Source organism: Leptodactylus fuscus, chromosome 2, assembly GCF_031893055.1.
Source record: "Leptodactylus fuscus isolate aLepFus1 chromosome 2, aLepFus1.hap2, whole genome shotgun sequence".
NCBI lineage: Eukaryota > Metazoa > Chordata > Amphibia > Anura > Leptodactylidae > Leptodactylus > Leptodactylus fuscus.
The window spans coordinates 119,462,568-119,479,891 of record NC_134266.1 but is presented as its reverse complement, the minus strand read 5'-3'; the positions used below and the strand labels follow the sequence as shown (position 1 = coordinate 119,479,891).

Genomic DNA, 17,324 nt, shown 5'->3' with positions numbered 1-17,324 from the left:
TCCTGAAACTCCATACTTTCATCTACCCTACTGAGTTTCTGCTCAGCAACAAACTCCTCTTCATGTTTTCATGAAGCGTTGAGAGTTGCTTATATAGATCCAGAATCTGGGCTTCCATCATAAGATGTTGCCTAATGGATGCCTAATGGGAATATCTATAGCAACACATTGTCAACTAAGTAAAAAGTTCACTTGATCGTAAGTCACTGAATCAGAAGTAACACTTAAGACACTGCATACTTTAGACAATGTATATTCTCACGCTCCCACAATCTCACTTACCTGTATGATTAAACAGGTTCGTTTCCAGTAGGTTGCTCTTGCAAGGCAAGCTTGTGCTCAGGTAACAGACAATGGACTGAAAAATTAATAGAATAAAGGATGCAGCTGCTGCCCGTGCAAGTGGGAGTTTATGTGCTGTTGAAAAAATAAACAGAATGGAAGAAGCTTCTATATTTTTTATTAACATTACAGTCAATGATGACCGACAGGAACCATGAACTAAAGAACACAGAATAAAAGGAGCTTAAAGCATATTTCTGGCAGTATGTATGTTATTAAGAAATTTTGTAATATACAGTCCTATGAAAAAGTTTGGGCACCCCTATTAATCTTAATCATTTTTAGTTCTAAATATTTTGGTATTTGCAACAGCCATTTCAGTTTGATATATCTAATAACTGATGGACACAGTAATATTTCAGGATTGAAATGAGGTTTATTGTACTAACAGAAAATGCGCAATATGCATTAAACCAAAATTTGACCAGTGCAAAAGTATGGGCACCTCAACAGAAAAGTGACATTAATATTTAGTACATCCTCCTTTTGCAAAGATAACAGCCTCTAGTCGCTTCCTGTAGCTTTTAATCAGTTCCTGGATCCTGGATAAAGGTATTTTGGACAAACAATTCAAGTTCAGTTAAGTTAGATGGTCGCCGAGCATGGACAGCCCGCTTCAAATCATCCCACAGATGTTCAATGATATTCAGGTCTGGGGACTGGGATGGCCATTCCAGAACATTGTAATTGTTCCTCTGCATGAATGCCTGAGGATTTGGAGCGGTGTTTTGGATCATTGTCTTGCTGAAATATCCATCCCCGGCGTAACTTCAACTTCGTCACTGATTCTTGAACATTATTCTCAAGAATCTGCTGATACTGAGTGGAATCCATGCGACCCTCAACTTTAACAAGATTCCCGATGCCGGCATTGGCCACACAGCCCCAAAGCATGATGGAACCTCCACCAAATTTTACAGTGGGTAGCATGTGTTTTTCTTGGAATGCTGTTTCTTTTTGGACGCCATGCATAACGCCTTTTTTTATAACCAAACAACTCAATTTTTGTTTCCAAAATGAAGCTGTCTTGTCCAAATGTGCTTTTTCATACCTCAGGCAACTCTATTTGTGGCGTACGTGCAGAAACGGCTTCTTTCTCATCACTCTCCCATACAGCTTCTATTTGTGCAAAGTGCGCTGTATAGTTGACCGATGCACAGTGACACCATCTGCAGCAAGATGATGCTGCAGCTCTTTGGAGGTGGTCTGTGGATTGTCCTTGACTGTTCTCACCATTCTTCTTCTCTGCCTTTCTGATATTTTTCTTGGCCTGCCACTTCTGGGCTTAACAAGAACTGTCCCTGTGGTCTTCCATTTCCTTACTATGTTCCTCACAGTGGAAACTGACAGGTTAAATCTCTGAGACAGCTTTTTGTATCTTTCCGCTGAACAACTATGTTGAACAATCTTTGTTTTCAGATCATTTGAGAGTTGTTTTGAGTAGCCCATGATGCCACTCTTCAGAGGAAATTCAAATAGTAGAACAACTTGCAATTGGCCACCTTAAATACCTTTTCTCATGATTGGATACACCTGGCTATGAAGTTCAAAGCTCACTGAGGTTACAAAACCAATTTTGTGCTTCAGTAAGTCAGTAAAAAGTAGTTAGGAGTATTCAAATCAATAAAATGATAAGGGTGCCCATACTTTTGCACCGGTCAAATTTTGGTTTAATGCATATTGCGCATTTTCTGTTAGTACAATAAACCTCATTTCAATCCTGAAATATTACTGTGTCCATCAGTTATTAGATATATCAAACTGAAATGGCTGTTGCAAACACCAAAATATTTAGAACTAAAAATGATTAAGATTAATAGGGGTGCCCAAACTTTTTCATAGGACTGTAGTTTATTAACATATTTTGGATCCTTTCTATGAAATCCTGCATTTCTTTAGTCTCTCCCTTGTTTCTGTATATAGAGCTGTTTCTGTCTCTCACTAAATGTTACTGGGTATGGACAGGGCCGTTTTAACACATTGTTGGGGCCAGTGCAAAGGTTTCATAAATGGATCCCCCATCATCACCACTTAAACATACCTGATCCACCCAAATTAAAATGGCCCCCACATAGTATAATTCCTTCTTACTGGTCACATACAATATAAGGCTCCCTGCACTTATAAATAGTAGCCCCCCCCCCCCCCTTTATAAATAATATATATCCTGTTCACTGCTAACTGCATCCTTATCAATAATAATTATAAGGTGGTCATTATTTATAAGCAGGGACTATTATTTAAAAGTCTCTAAGATTCCCTAAATATTAATGCACCCTTATTAATAATAATAATCCTTTCTTATAAATAATAATCTCTGCTGATAAATAAAGGTCCCTGCTTACAAATAATATTCCCTCTTATTATTAGTAGTTCTCCCGTCTAAATAGTTCCCTCTAGAGATGAGCGAACACTAAAATGTCCGAGGTTCGAAATCCGATTCGAACAGCCGCACACTGTTCGACTGTTCGAATGGATTTCGAACCCCATTATAGTCTATGGGGGGAAATGCTCGTTTCAGGGGTACACAAAATTTGATAAAATTATACTTACCAAGTCCATGAGTGACGGTCGGGCTGGATTCTCCTTGAAGTCTTCTCCCGGCGCATCGCCCCCGTGGCGTCTTCCAGCTGAAATTCACTCTGCCAAATTCACAATAGCATTCTGCCAATCAACGCTGGTTCTGCATCGAACCTTAAACTTCGAACAGCTAGTAGTGTTCGATCGAGTACGAGTATTTCGAATACCGTAGTATTTGATCGAACATCTACTCGATCGAACACTACTCGCTCATCTCTAGTTCCCTCTTATAAATAATAGTCCCCATTATCAGTAATAGTCCCCCTCTTTATATATAATAGTACTACTTTATAGTTCTCCCTTTTAAATATTAGTCCCCATTTATAACTAATACCCCCCTATTCTAAATTATACTTGCCCTTTATTCATACAGGGGAACTATTATTTATAAGAGGGGATCTATCCTACTAATATTATAAGTGTGAAAGTTTTTGTGTTTGGATGTTTGTGAGTTTGGATGTTTGTTCCTCAATCACGCTAAAACGCCTGGACGGATTTGCGTGCAATTTTCCACAAATATAGTTTTCCCTTAGGATTGAGTCACAGGCTACTTTTGGTGCCACTAAACAACATGGCTTCCTAGCAGGAGACTCACAAAAGCAGGACTCCTAACCCCAGCTATAGACTCACATACACTGCCTGGCATTTCCTGCCTCAAACCTGCCTGCACACTCCTTACTGTCACCTGAGGAGTAGCCCTCACTCTACTCACTCACATAACACATCACATTGTCTGTATCACTGCATACACACTCACACACACTGCCTGGCATTTCCTGCCTCAACCTGCCTGCACACTCCTTACTGTCACCTCAGTAGTAGCCCTCACTCTACTCACTCACATTTACATATAGCTTTCCACTATATAACACATCACATTGTATCACGACATACACAATACAACACATCACATTGTCTGACACAATACAACACATCACATTGTCTGTATCACGACATACACAATACAACACATCACATTGTCTGACACAATACAACACATCACATTGTCTGACACAATACAACACATCACATTGTCTGACACAATACAACACATCACATTGTCTGTATCACGACATACACAATACAACACATCACATTGTCTGACACAATACAACACATCACATTGTCTGACACAATACAACACATCACATTGTCTGTATCACGACATACACAATACAACACATCACATTGTCTGCATCACGACATACACAATACAACACATCACATTGTCTGTTTCACGACATACGCAATACAACACATCACATTGTCTGTATCACGACATACACAATACAACCCCGTGCTTTAATGTCCTCCTCCAGTTGCCCCCAGTTTAATGTCCCTGTCCAGCGAACCCCATAGTTTATTGTCCCACTCCAGCTTCCCCGAGTTTGATGTCACTCTCCCAGTTTAATCTGCCCCCCAAATTTATTGTTATTCTTCATCTCCATCATTTTAATGTCTCCTCCATCTGCCCCGAGTTTAATTTCCCCTTCAGCTGCCCCAATTTAATGCCCCCCTCCATTTGCCCCTAGTTTAATTTTCCTCTTCATCTCCCCCAGTTTAATGTCCCCTTCATCTGCCCCCAATTTACTGTCCCCCTTCATTTTCCACAATTTATTGTCCCCTTCATCTTCCTCCAGTTTAATTCACCCCTTCATCTGCTTTCAGTTTAATGCCCCACCTTCATCTGCCCCCAATTTAATATCTCCCTTCATCTTCCTAAATTTATTGTCCCCTTCATCTGCTTCCAGTTTAATTCATCCCCTTCATCTGCCTCCAATTTAATGCCCCTTTCATCTGCCTCTAGTTTAATCTACCCCTTCATCTGCCTCCAGTTTATTTTACCTCTGCATCTCCCCCAGTTTAATGTTCCCTTCATTTACCACCAGTTTTTCATCCTTCATCTGCTTCCAGTTTAATTCCCCCTTTATTTGCCTCCAGTTTAATGTCCCTCCTCATCTGCCCCATTTTAATGTCCCTCTTTCATCTGCCTCCAGTGTAATGCCCCACCCTAACTTCCCCCAGTTTAATGTCCTCCTTCATCTGCCCCCAATTTAATGTCCTCCCTTCAACTGCCCCAATATAATGCCGACCATCATCAGCCTCCAGTTTAGTGTTCCTCCTTCATCTCCATGTTAATTAATGCCCCTGGGGATCCTCTATCATCTTAATTTTCTCTACATTTTACATAGCCCCGTGCTCCATACACAGTAACATTCAGTGAGGGGAAGGAACAGCTCTCCATAAAGTAGCAGGGAAAGAGAGAAAAATGCAGCATTTTACAGAAAAAAAACAAAAACAAATTTAGTTAAAGTTTATTACAAAATGTATTTATGAAACAAATACTGCCAGAAGTTCAAAAGTTGCCTGAAGTTTAGTTACATACTATACAAGCACTGATGCACAAACATTAAAACTTAACATTTATAATTAACCCCTAAAAAATACAAAGAGGTATGTCACCACACTGCATTTAAAGCTAAAGCCAGGTTTGAGTTTAGCAAAAAGGAGATGTATAAGACCTTCCTATATATTTTCCATTCCTGTTGAAATGCTGAATAACCCCCCCCCCTTCCCAGTTTTTCTGCAATGTGAGGCCTTGGCCTTAGTGCACTGGATTCAGAAGTGGGACTACAGTAAAATTTCAACAACTCAGCAACTTTTTAATGCCTTCCAGACACCCACACTTACGGCGGATGTTGGTTATTTAAATATGTATGATACAGCAGAGACCCAACGCTAATTCTTGCAATCAGTGCCCACACTGATTGTGGGCATTAAGGCCCCTGGCACCTTAGTCTGATGATATCCGATGCCTATTCAAGGCTCGCAGGCTTGTCTGGCTATGATGAAAGGCTTCTTTATGCAGCCTGTCATATAAATACTGATATTTTGTAATGCATTGCAAAAAATTCAAATCACACCCCTTTCCCAAGAATATATATAAAAGTAAAAAAAATACTGTGAAATACATACAGATTAGGCATCCTTGTGTCCAAAAACACCCAATAAGCAAACGTATAAAATTATAACACTGTAGTGGAAAAACAAAATCAAAAGTGCCATTTTTCCCCCAAAGTAGTATAACTTAAAAGTACATCTGGTCCTGTAATAATAGATGCTCTATGCATCCCTGTACACAGGAATATAAAAACATTACGGGTGCCAGAAGATGGCAACTTTAAGAAAACAAAGTTTGGGATTTTTTTAGGGGTTAGAATATAAATAAAACTATATAAATTTGGTGTCTCCGGAATTATACCAAAATATAGAATACAGGCACAGTGAACACTGTAAAAACAAAACCCATAAGAAAGGGTTTGGTTTAAGAAGGGAAGAAAATCTGCAGAGAAAAATTCTGCAAACTGCAAAAAATGCTGCGGAAAAAAAATTGATGAGATTCCATTGCATTTTTTTTTCTGCAGACAGGTTCTGTTAGACAGGGAATGGCTGGGAGTTGTAGTTCTCTCACACTATTCGTTACTTTTCATGGGGTGAATTAGAACACTAATAAAATATACCAATACAATATAATCAGCATGACTAGGTTCACATCGGCGTTGGAATCTCCATAGGAAGCTCCACCACAGATTCCATCTAAAAACAGGTAGAGAAAAGTCCTGTATGGAGGACTTTTCTCTCCACCGGTTTTGGCATAAACCCGACAACCCCATTCTAGTCTACGTCTGCGAGTTTGAAAAATGTATAAAAAACCCCATATTGAATATAATGATCGGTCACTCGGTTAATAAACTTCAGGTGCTCAGAGAACGCATCTCACTGCCATAATCATATAGAGAAAATTTCTGACACTCAATAGGATGAAGAGAAGTCATGTGTTTATTAGCATCCAAACATAAACGTTTCAGTCAAGCATGACCTTCATCAGTATAACGCATGAAGAGAAAGGTGCACATCTGGGTGTAGAAAGGAAGCAGAGCTCTGCTTCCTTTCTAAAAAAAAACCATATACAGCTATGTCAACAGAAAAAAATATGGGTTTTGAGTGCAATAATGAAAAAAACAATAAAAAAAATGCTTTGTTATAAATGTCCATTTCAAGAGAGTTAAAAAAAAGTAGTCTGTGAGCAGAGAAATTGAGATAGTAGCTTTTAGAGAATAGGCCTGTGCCCTAGTTACTCACAAATTGTGATATTCATAATATGCAAATGAGAGTAAGTTTAGAGTTTTAGAGTTTGCCTGGACTTTGGTCTCTTCTCTAGCTTTTCTCTATAGTGCCCTGTCCATCTCTACCTTGAATGACTTGATTGACAGGCTAACAAAAAGCGAGAGCACCGCGCAGTGCGTATTGCATTATCACTTGAAAACAAGAGTGCAAAGAAAGAGACAATTGGCTTCTCACCTTTCGGGGTTGTGTTGAGTAACACAACCAACTTTTAGGCAGTGTAGTATATCAATACAGGATGACGGATTGCTTCTGTCACTATGTGCCACCAGGTTAGAGGTACAATGCAAATACTCGGCAGCCTTTCACTCTACTCCTAGCAGCCTTTCAAGCAGTATAGTGCAACCAGGAACTGGAGGGAAGAGCTGGGTGGAGTATTATGGAGAGCAGGGGTGAACCTACCCCTTTCGCCGCCCGAGGCGAACGACAGAAAGCTGCCCCCCCCCCAGGAGGAGGGGGCGGAGCAGAGGGGGCGTGGTGACGCAAAGGGGGCGGGGCGTAGCGACGTTCGCTGGCAGAGAGCAGGCACGGAGAGGACCTGCTCTCTGCCTGAGCGTGAGGGGAGTCCGCTGGAGCAGCGCTGCTTCAGCGGCCTCCCCATTCCACCACTTGGTGCTAAGCCAGTCCAGGACAGCTTGTCCTGGACTGGCCGCCCTCCCTGGGGCCCTGACATAGCGCCGCCTGAAGCGGTCGCTTCAGGTCGCCTCATGAGAGGTGCGGCGCTGGTGGAGAGAAAATAGACCAGAGACAAAAGCCCAGAGAAGAGAAAACATGCCTGCAGAGTACTTTACCCTTATTAGCATATCATGCATGTCTATTTGTGAACATCTTCAAAAAAAAAAAAGAGTCTCATCTCTACAAGGTACAGTCTTTGTTCTGTATCCTCTTTATCCTTTTAAACATTACAATATTAGAGATCACTTTGGAACTCAATGATGTGTATAAATGCCTGTGGTCTTTGGTATGATCCGAGAATTTCTTATTGACTTTCAGTGATGGAGGGTACAGTATAGGACTACAGTATTTACTATATTTTACCAGGTCAGTTATCAATTATTTACATTAAATAATTTGAAGAGATCATTTTCCATAGTTCATTTATGAATGAAAGTTCTTCAGGTACTAGAACTATCATCAGTTTTAGAAGATAATTCTGCAAAAAAGTAGTTTGATCATTTCTGCTGTAAAGCACATTCACCTCAGCACGAATCCATTTTTTATTCATAATTTAATTTAATTTAATAGTTTATTTAACCTGAAAAATCTGAGGATGTATCTGCTTAAGGCTGAGGCTCCACATTGCAGAAAGAAATCTTGTTTGTTGCAGATTTTGCTGTGTTTTTTTTTAGCCAAACCCAGTTGTGGCTACAAAAGGAATGGGAATGGGAAATCTCTAATAAAGCTCTTATACTTCTCCCTTTTGCTCAATCCATTCCTGGCTTTGGCTCAAAAAAACACACCAAAATCTGTGTCAACTCACTGACTATACATCTCATAATATATATATATATATATATATATATATATATATATATATATATATATATAGTTCTATCACTCCAAACTGTGCTTTTCTACTAAACAGTTACAAAGTGGAATTACTCCAACACAGTTATCGTGTAAGCCATCCCCACCAAGAAGAAAACTTCTGGACTTTTCTTTGCTCTTTTCATCTAAGGGCTCGTTCACACAGGGCAAGAGGGGGCAGATTTTGACGCCGAATACACCTCAAAATCCGCCCTATCACAATAGAGGTCTATGTAGACCGCTAGCGTCCTTTTTTCGCATTGCCACTCAAGGAAAAAAGAAGTGAGTTGCCCATTCTTCAGGTGGATTCTGCGGCTGATTCAGCCGCGGCATCCGCCTTACTGCAGCACCCTCCAGACTAGGCATATTCATTTGGGCTTCCGACAGTCACGGCAGGCGCATTTTGGTCCTTTTCTGATGCGGCTTCCCATGTCATAATCAGGACCAAAATACGCAGTCCCTAGCCCCATGTGAACTAGCACTAAGACATTCCCTATCAGTCTTCCATGCTGGTACTTGTCATGTCTGATGATGTGTAATGTCACCAATGTTTCTGAGAGCATGTTGCTGCAATCCATTATAGCCTGAACAATCCATTATAGCCTTGGATACACACAAGTGCTTCTCAAGAAATTAGAATATCATCAAAAGTATTTTTTTTTTATTTAGTAATTCAATTGAAAAAGTGAACCCCATATATTACTGGTATATTGAGTCATTACAAACAGAGTGAACTTTTTCAAGTGTTTATTTCTGTTAATGTTGATGATTATGGCTTACAGCCAAGGAAAACCCAAAGTCATTATCTCAGGAAATTAGAATATTTAACAATTAAAAAATTATTTAACACAAAAATGTTGGCCAATTGAAAAGTCTGTCCAGTAAATGCCCTCAATACTTGGTGTCGGCTCCTTTTGCATGAATGACTATATCAATGCGGCAATGTGGCATGGAGGTGATCAGCCTGTGGCACTGCAGAGGTGTTATTAAAGCCCAGGTTGTATGATAGCAGCCTTCAGCTCATCTGCATTGTAGGTCTGCGGTCTCCCATCTTCCTCTTGACAATACCCCATACCGTGTTTCCCCGAAAGTATGACACCCCCTGAAAGTAAGGCATGCGGGGGTTTCTGTTGAATTGCCTAATATAAGGCATCCCCCGAAAAAAAAAGGCATGCCCGGCAGTGGTGTGCGGGGTTTCGGGGGGCGTGGCTTATCGGAGCTTTCGTGGGCGAGGCTTAGCGAGCTCCACTTCACTGACACAGCAGCCATGCCGGCTGCTGCCTCTGCTGTTGTAGGATGAGCTCTCCCAGCTCATCCCAGAGGCAGAGACAGCAGCTGCCATACAGAAGAGGCAGCAGCCGGCTTTCCTGTGCACACGGAGCACAGAGCACGGCTGCTGTGTCAGTGAAGTGGAGCTTGCAAAGCTCCGCTAAGCCCCACCCCCCGAAGCCTAGCTAAGCCCCGCCCACCACTTCCAGGACGAACAGCAGCACCAGCGCTGCTAGGAAGAAGGAAAAGGTAAGTATGATAACTTCTCCCCTCCCCTACACTACACTACCTACAACCGGCAGTCATGCTGACGCTCCACTAAGGAAGTGCCGGCATGACTGCTGGTTGTAATAAGGCACCCCCCGAAAATAAGACAGGTCCTATATTTAGAGTGACAATTTAATATAAGACACTGTCTTATTTTCGGGGAAACACAGTAGATTCAGGAGAGTTTGCTGGCCAATCTAGCACAGTAATACTGTGGTTATTAAACCACGTATTGGTACTTTTGGCAGTGTGGACAGGGGCCAACTCCTGTTGGAAAATGAAAATTCCATCTCTAAAAAGCTTGTCGGCAGAAGGAAACCTGAAGTGCTCTAGAATATCCTGGCACTTATTTTGGTCTTGATAAAACCCAGTGGACCTACACCAGCAGATGACATGGCTCCCCAAACCATCAGTGATTGTGGAAACGTCACACTAGACCTCAAGTAGCTTGGACTGTGTACAGTGGCCTCTTTACTCTTCCTCCAGACTCTGGGACCTTCCAAATGAAATGCAAAATTTACTTTCATCTGGAAACACCTTTGACCACTGAGCAAAAAGCCATAACATTTTGATAATATTCTAATTTATTGAGATGCACTAGCATTTGCCTATCCCTACACATTGCTATGCAGCACATGGCAATTTCTGTTTATTCAATCCCCTTCCCATCTCCTCTGTCTCCATTCTTACAACCAGCGATCCCAGAGAATAGGAAATAGGGGAGGCAGAGGAGAATGGAAGACTGTAGCAGTTCTGTGTAGGGAGGTAATAATACTATTTAGTACAGCAGTGGTAGTTTGACATGAATGTTATTACCTGTGGGGGGCACTATTACTATGTGTATGATCGGGGATTATTATTCATGGGGACACTATTACCTATGAGGGAAAATATTATCCATGTATGTGGATAGAATTATTATCGGTGGAGGTCAACTCTTAGAGCTTTATTACTTATGGGGGGACTTTTTCTATGTGGAGGGAACAAGGGGTTTACTATTCGTGAAGGAAACAAGGGGAACACTATTCACTTGTAGGCCGATTAGGGGGCACTATTATTTTGCTGGGAGCGTTTTTATCTTTTGGGAACAACAAATCAGCACTGTTAACTTTTGTAGGGCTTAAAGGGAACCCCTGACTGTTAGTATCACAGCAAAACGTTAGGATAGTGCTACTCTAACTTAATGTCTTTTGACTTCTCTTTTGTTGCAAGAAGACAAAACCTCAATGTGTTACTCTGCGACTCGTTCACTAACGTAAATGCATGGAGTTATATGGCAATCCTGAGGATGCTTTTGTCTTGCAGCAGGAACAGTGACCCCCCGCAGGTGTTGCCCATGATATTGATGCGTATAGATGGCATCATAACTATGGCAGTGGATGCCTCATATAGAAAGATACAGCTACAGATTTGCAATATACAGTAACCGTGACTTCTACAGTACCAAATATCTTTGGTATACTTCTCATCTGTTACCCACTGCTGACCCTTCTATGCCATGTTTTGCAACATCTAATACCTGTCTCTACTCAGCCAATCTTCTACTGTCAGCTACTGCTGTGATGACATTTAGTTATCACCTTCATTGTATAATTTCCTAAGATCAAGGTTGAGGAAAGATGTAATAGGCTGTTTTCACACTTGTCTTTTCAGCTTTTTTTTTTTATTATTATTTTTTTTTTTTAAGATTCTTTTTGTCAAACATGTAAAGGATGGGATTCTATGAGGCGATACATTATCTATGGGATGCCTATTAATGTCAACTGTTTTTATAAGGTTCAAAAATGTATTTCCAGTCTTTAATGGCCTTAGATGATGGACTTAATTTTGTTATAATTCACTTTTGATGTAGAAAAACAACCTACAAATAGAACATTACATAAATTTTTATTTCAGAATGAAATGAAATGAAAAAAAACAAAAAAAAAACGTTGTTTTTCCCTTTTTATTTTAACATTAAAGAGGACCTTTCATGGTTTGGGGCACAGGCAGTTCTATATACTGCTGGAAAGCCAACAGTGCGCTGAATTCAGCGCACTGTCAGCTTTCCCAATCTATGCCCAGGTTAAAGAGCTAGCGGTCCTGGAACCATAGCTCTTTACAGTCAGAAGGGCGTCTCTGACATTCTGTCAGGAATGTCCTTCTGTACAAGCAGCGCCTATAGTGCTGTGCTGTGTGATCAGGGAGGAATGCCCCCTCCCTCTGCTCACAGCGCTCGTCCATAGAAGAGTATTATCAGGAGGGGAGGGGGCGTTCCTCCCCAGTCTCACAGCACAGCGCTATAGGCGCTGCTTGTACAGAAGGACGGTCCTGACAGAGTGTCAGAAATGCCCTTCTGACTGTGAAGAGCTACGGTACCGGGGCCAATAGCTCTTCACCCGGGGCACAGATCGGGAAAGCCGACAGTTCGCTGAATTCAGCACACTGTTGGCTTTCCAGCAGTATATACAACTGCCTGTGCCCCAAACCATGAAAGGTCCTCTTTAAAGTGAATTATGATGGTTACAATCACAAAGTCTTCCACTTTTCTTTTTGTTGTTTGGATCCTCTGATGGTTCAGATCTGTGGATAGACAATGCCAGTGTGAATGCAGGCTTATTCTGATCACAAGGATTCCACACCATAGACATGTATGCATCAATTTGGAGAACACGGGCACTTGTAAAATTAGTCCATTTTATTGCAGTATCACAACAGACATGAAGGCTTATTTTACCCGGGAATTACTCAGGGCCCAGGCTCGCCAAGGTTTAGGATACAGAGGAATCTTAAATCACAGGAACAATACCTAGTAAGTGCAGTATTCATCTGACAAGAATTATGTGTAACCACCCTGTTTGATGTTCTTGATCTATTGTTTTATTCTTCGTATTAAGACAAGTTGCTAGCGCTAAAAAATAACTGCAGAGAAGCATAGTCATGTTTTTAAGTAAATTATTAAAGGGGTTTTCTGGGAATTAGATATTGATCTTTTTAGCAGAGTGTTCCAGCACCACACATCAACTCTTATAAAGAACAGTGTATACAGTCTTAGGCTAAGGCCCCACATTGTGAAAAAGCAGCTTTTTTGCTGCAGATTTTGTTGCCAAAGTAAGGAGTGGATTGAGTAGAAGGGAGAAGAATAAGAACTTCCTATACAGTTCCCATTCCTTTTGCAGCCATTCTTGGCTTTGGCTTAATAAACAGCAGCAAAATCTGCAACAGAAGCTGTGTTTCCACAACGTGGGGCGTCAGCCTTAAAAAGGACCTTTCATGGGTTTGGGCACAGGCAGTTCTATATATTGCTGGAAAGACAATATTATGAATTTATGAATTCAGCACATTATCGGTTTTCCCGATCTGTGCCCCGAGTAAAGAGCCGTGCCGGTACCGTAGCTTTTTACAGTCAGAAGGGCGTTCCTGACAGTCTGTCAGGAACGTCCTTCTCCACAGCAGCGCCTATTTCAGTTCCTGTGTGTACAGAGGAACGCCCCCTCCCTCTGCTCACAGTGCTTGTCCATAGACGAGTATTATCAGGAGGGGAAGGGTCGTTCCTCCCCGCTCACACTGTACAGCGGTATTGGTGCTGCTATGGAGAAGCCCTTCTGACTGTGAAGAGCTACAGTACTGGCACTGATAGCTCTTCACCCGGGGCACAGATCGGGAAAGCCGACAGTGTGCTGAATCAGCACATTGTCGGCTTTCCAGCAGTATATAGAACTGCCTGTGCTCAAACCCATGAAAGGTCCTCTTTAAGCAGAGAACTATGTACACTGTGTAGTGGCTGTATCAGGTTACTACAGTTGTTTGTTGTAGACACTGGATGTTCATTTTGCACGAAACTGCAATAAAGTAGAAACAGAATGTATGTGAATGAGATTTTAGCAAACACCAATTATGCTCTTGCATTCTGGATTTTCAGTAAATATCAACCTTTGTAATGCAAATAATAAATTGGAGGGAGGGGATTTTGCACTTAGCCTTACTATGTCTTAACATGTACAGTGAATAATATTTAAAAAAAAAAAAAAACAATTTTGAACATCTGGCAGCCACATTTTTTTTTTTATTAACGTTCTAAATTAGCTTGAAGTAGCCCAAGGCAAGGCAACTGCAAGATTTTTATTGTGGTACACACTGAGTTCTTTCAAGGCAGCAGACAGGAAAAAAATCAAGAAATCAAGAAATGAGCTTCAATTTTCAGTAATGCTAGGAATTTTACAGTAAAGGTTCAGTAAAGATCTACTTTGCGTTCTCGTCCCCATCTACTATACTGTGTTTGTCCGCAGCATGTACCATTAACTCACCTTTCCATATGTCCAGTAGCTGTTATTAACTTCCTCCAAGTTCAAGGCTACATTGAAAATTGTCAGAATTTCTAATCATAAAGGTGAAGTTGTGAATTTTACACATTATGGTATCAGTCATTACTATTATTATTACAATATGTCTTTATCATATTATGTATGGGAGTCAGTCACTAACCATTTAAACTTACACTATAGTATAGTGTACAGAATAATATTTTTCTGAAAAGAAAATTCTATTAGATGTTCCACAACCTATTTAAGCACAGTAGATCGCGAATGGTTATCAATATGACATAAAATAGTCCTCTAGGGTAGTGCTATTCATACAGTGAGGTGGGCTTCAGTGGTGAAGCGCCCCCTAGACCAGTGAGGCAGTTCTGACATATGTCATTACTGATCTTTTTATGGTTGCAGCAATCTCTGGTTTAGCAACAAATGTAACTGCTTATGAGTATATTTTGATCTATACTGCACATAGATGACACACATTTTGACTGGAGTACCTACAGTGTTGAAACTCACATCACCTTGTTGTAACTGGTGAGGCCCCAGTAGATTGAGAAGCCATGTTCACAGCTTGACATTGTAACCCCATAAGGGATTCTCCTACATTTCCTTCACCAATTTCCTTCATTATCCCACCAAGCTAAATAAACTCTATTAACTCTAGTATTGGAATAGCATATGGTAACTTCATATAAGATGGAGGAGAAATAAAGGGCCAACACCATTCAAAATGCTTGTAACCAGCTGAATACCATTTAAAGGGAGAAATATGATATTGGATCTGGCTAGAATCCAACATATTACAAGCTTTACTTTCCGTTATTTATATAGTAGGTTAGCTATTTCAGTGCTTTTTAGGTGCAAACTATTTTAGTCATAGATAATTTCTTCATCTTCTCATGTCATATCCTATGTATATTGTAGTTGCATTTCTGGTTTATGAAACATGAATGGGTGTTATGATAAAGAAGTTTGTTGTGATCCCAGTCCTCTTTCCTTTCCAGGTTAAGGGCGAATTAAACCACCAATCAGGGGCCACATGTGAATCGGTGTTCAGCGAAGTGGAATCTCATGCTGTTGAAGCTTTGGATCTCCCTGGCTGTTTCCGTATGCGCAGTCACAGCTACCTCCGTGCCATCCAAGCTGGCTGCTCCCAAGACGATGACTGCATCTCTGTCTTTTCAATGTCTGGCCCATCAGGACCAACCCTTGCCAGCAGCATTCTCAAGCCCAACACTTGTAAGTGGCTAATACACACACTGTAGCATATTATGTGTACAATTCTGCAGTATATTCTTGTATTGTTACTTTGTTCCATTATAGTCATTGCAAGTTGTGTTTATGTTGAGTCTTCATTCATGTCTCACTCTGCTCATATTGAAGTTAGGTCTTTCACCTTCTTGTCTCAATTTATTTAATGCAGTGTTCTCAGATCTGTGAACTTTGATCTAAGTAAAACAACAGTCATCAGAAGAAATATTCCACCCAGTTTCTCATATAAATAACTGTATGTCAATTCCACTTGTTTACCTGTATTTCCATTACCATTTGTCATCGAGATATTATGGACAAGCAGCTGCTAAAATTAGGAGTTAAATATTACTGTATTCTATGGAATATAATGGTCCTGTTAGGCAAGCTTTACAGTCAAGGGGTCACAGATATTGCTAGTTCAAGTCACTTGGTCTATGAAATAATAACTCTCAACTTTCCCATCTGTCATTGCAGATAAATGTTGCAGTAGCTAATAGAAGGAGACCTTTCTTTAAGGTCATATGCTAGCTTTCATGTGTGCGAGGTTATGGGTTGTGCAAAAGTAATGTGCTGCTTGTCACCATGAAAGTGAATGAAATAATTGTATCTGCCAGTTAGCAAAAGATATATGTTCTGCTTTTCTTTCTTTTTTTTCCTAACAGCCTATAAAATGTCTTTTCCATACCCTTTGCTGATACTTTATCACATATTTCTGTACTGTCTAATGATAACAGAGCATTGCCAAAAAAAATGTAGTGAAGTGTGCTACATAGATATAAGAATGTATGGGTAAAAGGAGAAAATACATTTTTGAAGTGTGGCAAAGTGTGGGTTCAGATGAAACTGCAATAACCTTCTTTTTAGATCTTGAGCTGGTTGAATAATCGAATTGCTTTATTTATCATCTGACATTAGAATTTGTATTGGTTAATAACTTACCTGTGATGTCACTAATCACTTATTTGTTACACAGTAACCATCTGCTTCATATCTATTACAATTCTTTTTGAAGGCTTTTCTCTGGGCACAACTAAATTTCAATATATGTTAAAACTTGCTTATACACTCACCGGCCACTTTATTAGGTACACCATGCTAGTAACGGGTTGGACCCCCTTTTGCCTTCAGAACTGCCTCAATTCTTCGTGGCATAGATTCAACAAGGTGCTGGAAGCATTCCTCAGAGATTTTGGTCTATATTGACATGATGGCATCACACAGTTGCCGCAGATTTGTCGGCTGCACATCCATGATGCGAATCTCCCGTTCCACCACATCCCAAAGATGCTCTATTGGATTGAGATCTGGTGACTGTGGAGGCCATTGGAGTACAGTGAACTCATTGTCATGTTCAAGAAACCAGTCTGAGATGATTCCAGCTTTATGACATGGCGTATTATCCTGCTGAAAGTAGCCATCAGATGTTGGGTACATTGTGGTCATAAAGGGATGGACATGGTCAGCAACAATACTCAGGTAGGCTTTGGCGTTGCAACGATGCTCAATTGGTACCAAGGGGCCCAAAGAGTGCCAAGAAAATATTCCCCACACCATGACACCACCACCACCAGCCTGAACCGTTGATACAAGGCAGGATGGATCCAT

The 17,324-nt window shown here is 40.7% G+C and overlaps 1 protein-coding gene across 6 annotated transcripts in view; it reads left to right on the top strand.

Moving 5' to 3' along the window:
• DLGAP3 (DLG associated protein 3) overlaps nt 1-17,324 on the top strand; it is a 335,981-nt gene that overhangs the window by 231,578 nt on the left and 87,079 nt on the right. For 3 of the 6 annotated variants that reach the window (XM_075264486.1, XM_075264485.1, XM_075264488.1), the window contains exons 6-7: nt 12,857-12,961; nt 15,470-15,704. In XM_075264486.1, coding sequence (XP_075120587.1) covers nt 12,857-12,961; nt 15,470-15,704 — 340 coding nt within the window. The remainder of the gene's footprint in view (nt 1-12,856; nt 12,962-15,469; nt 15,705-17,324) is intronic. The other 3 variants (XM_075264490.1, XM_075264489.1, XM_075264487.1) reach the window with 1 other exon arrangement.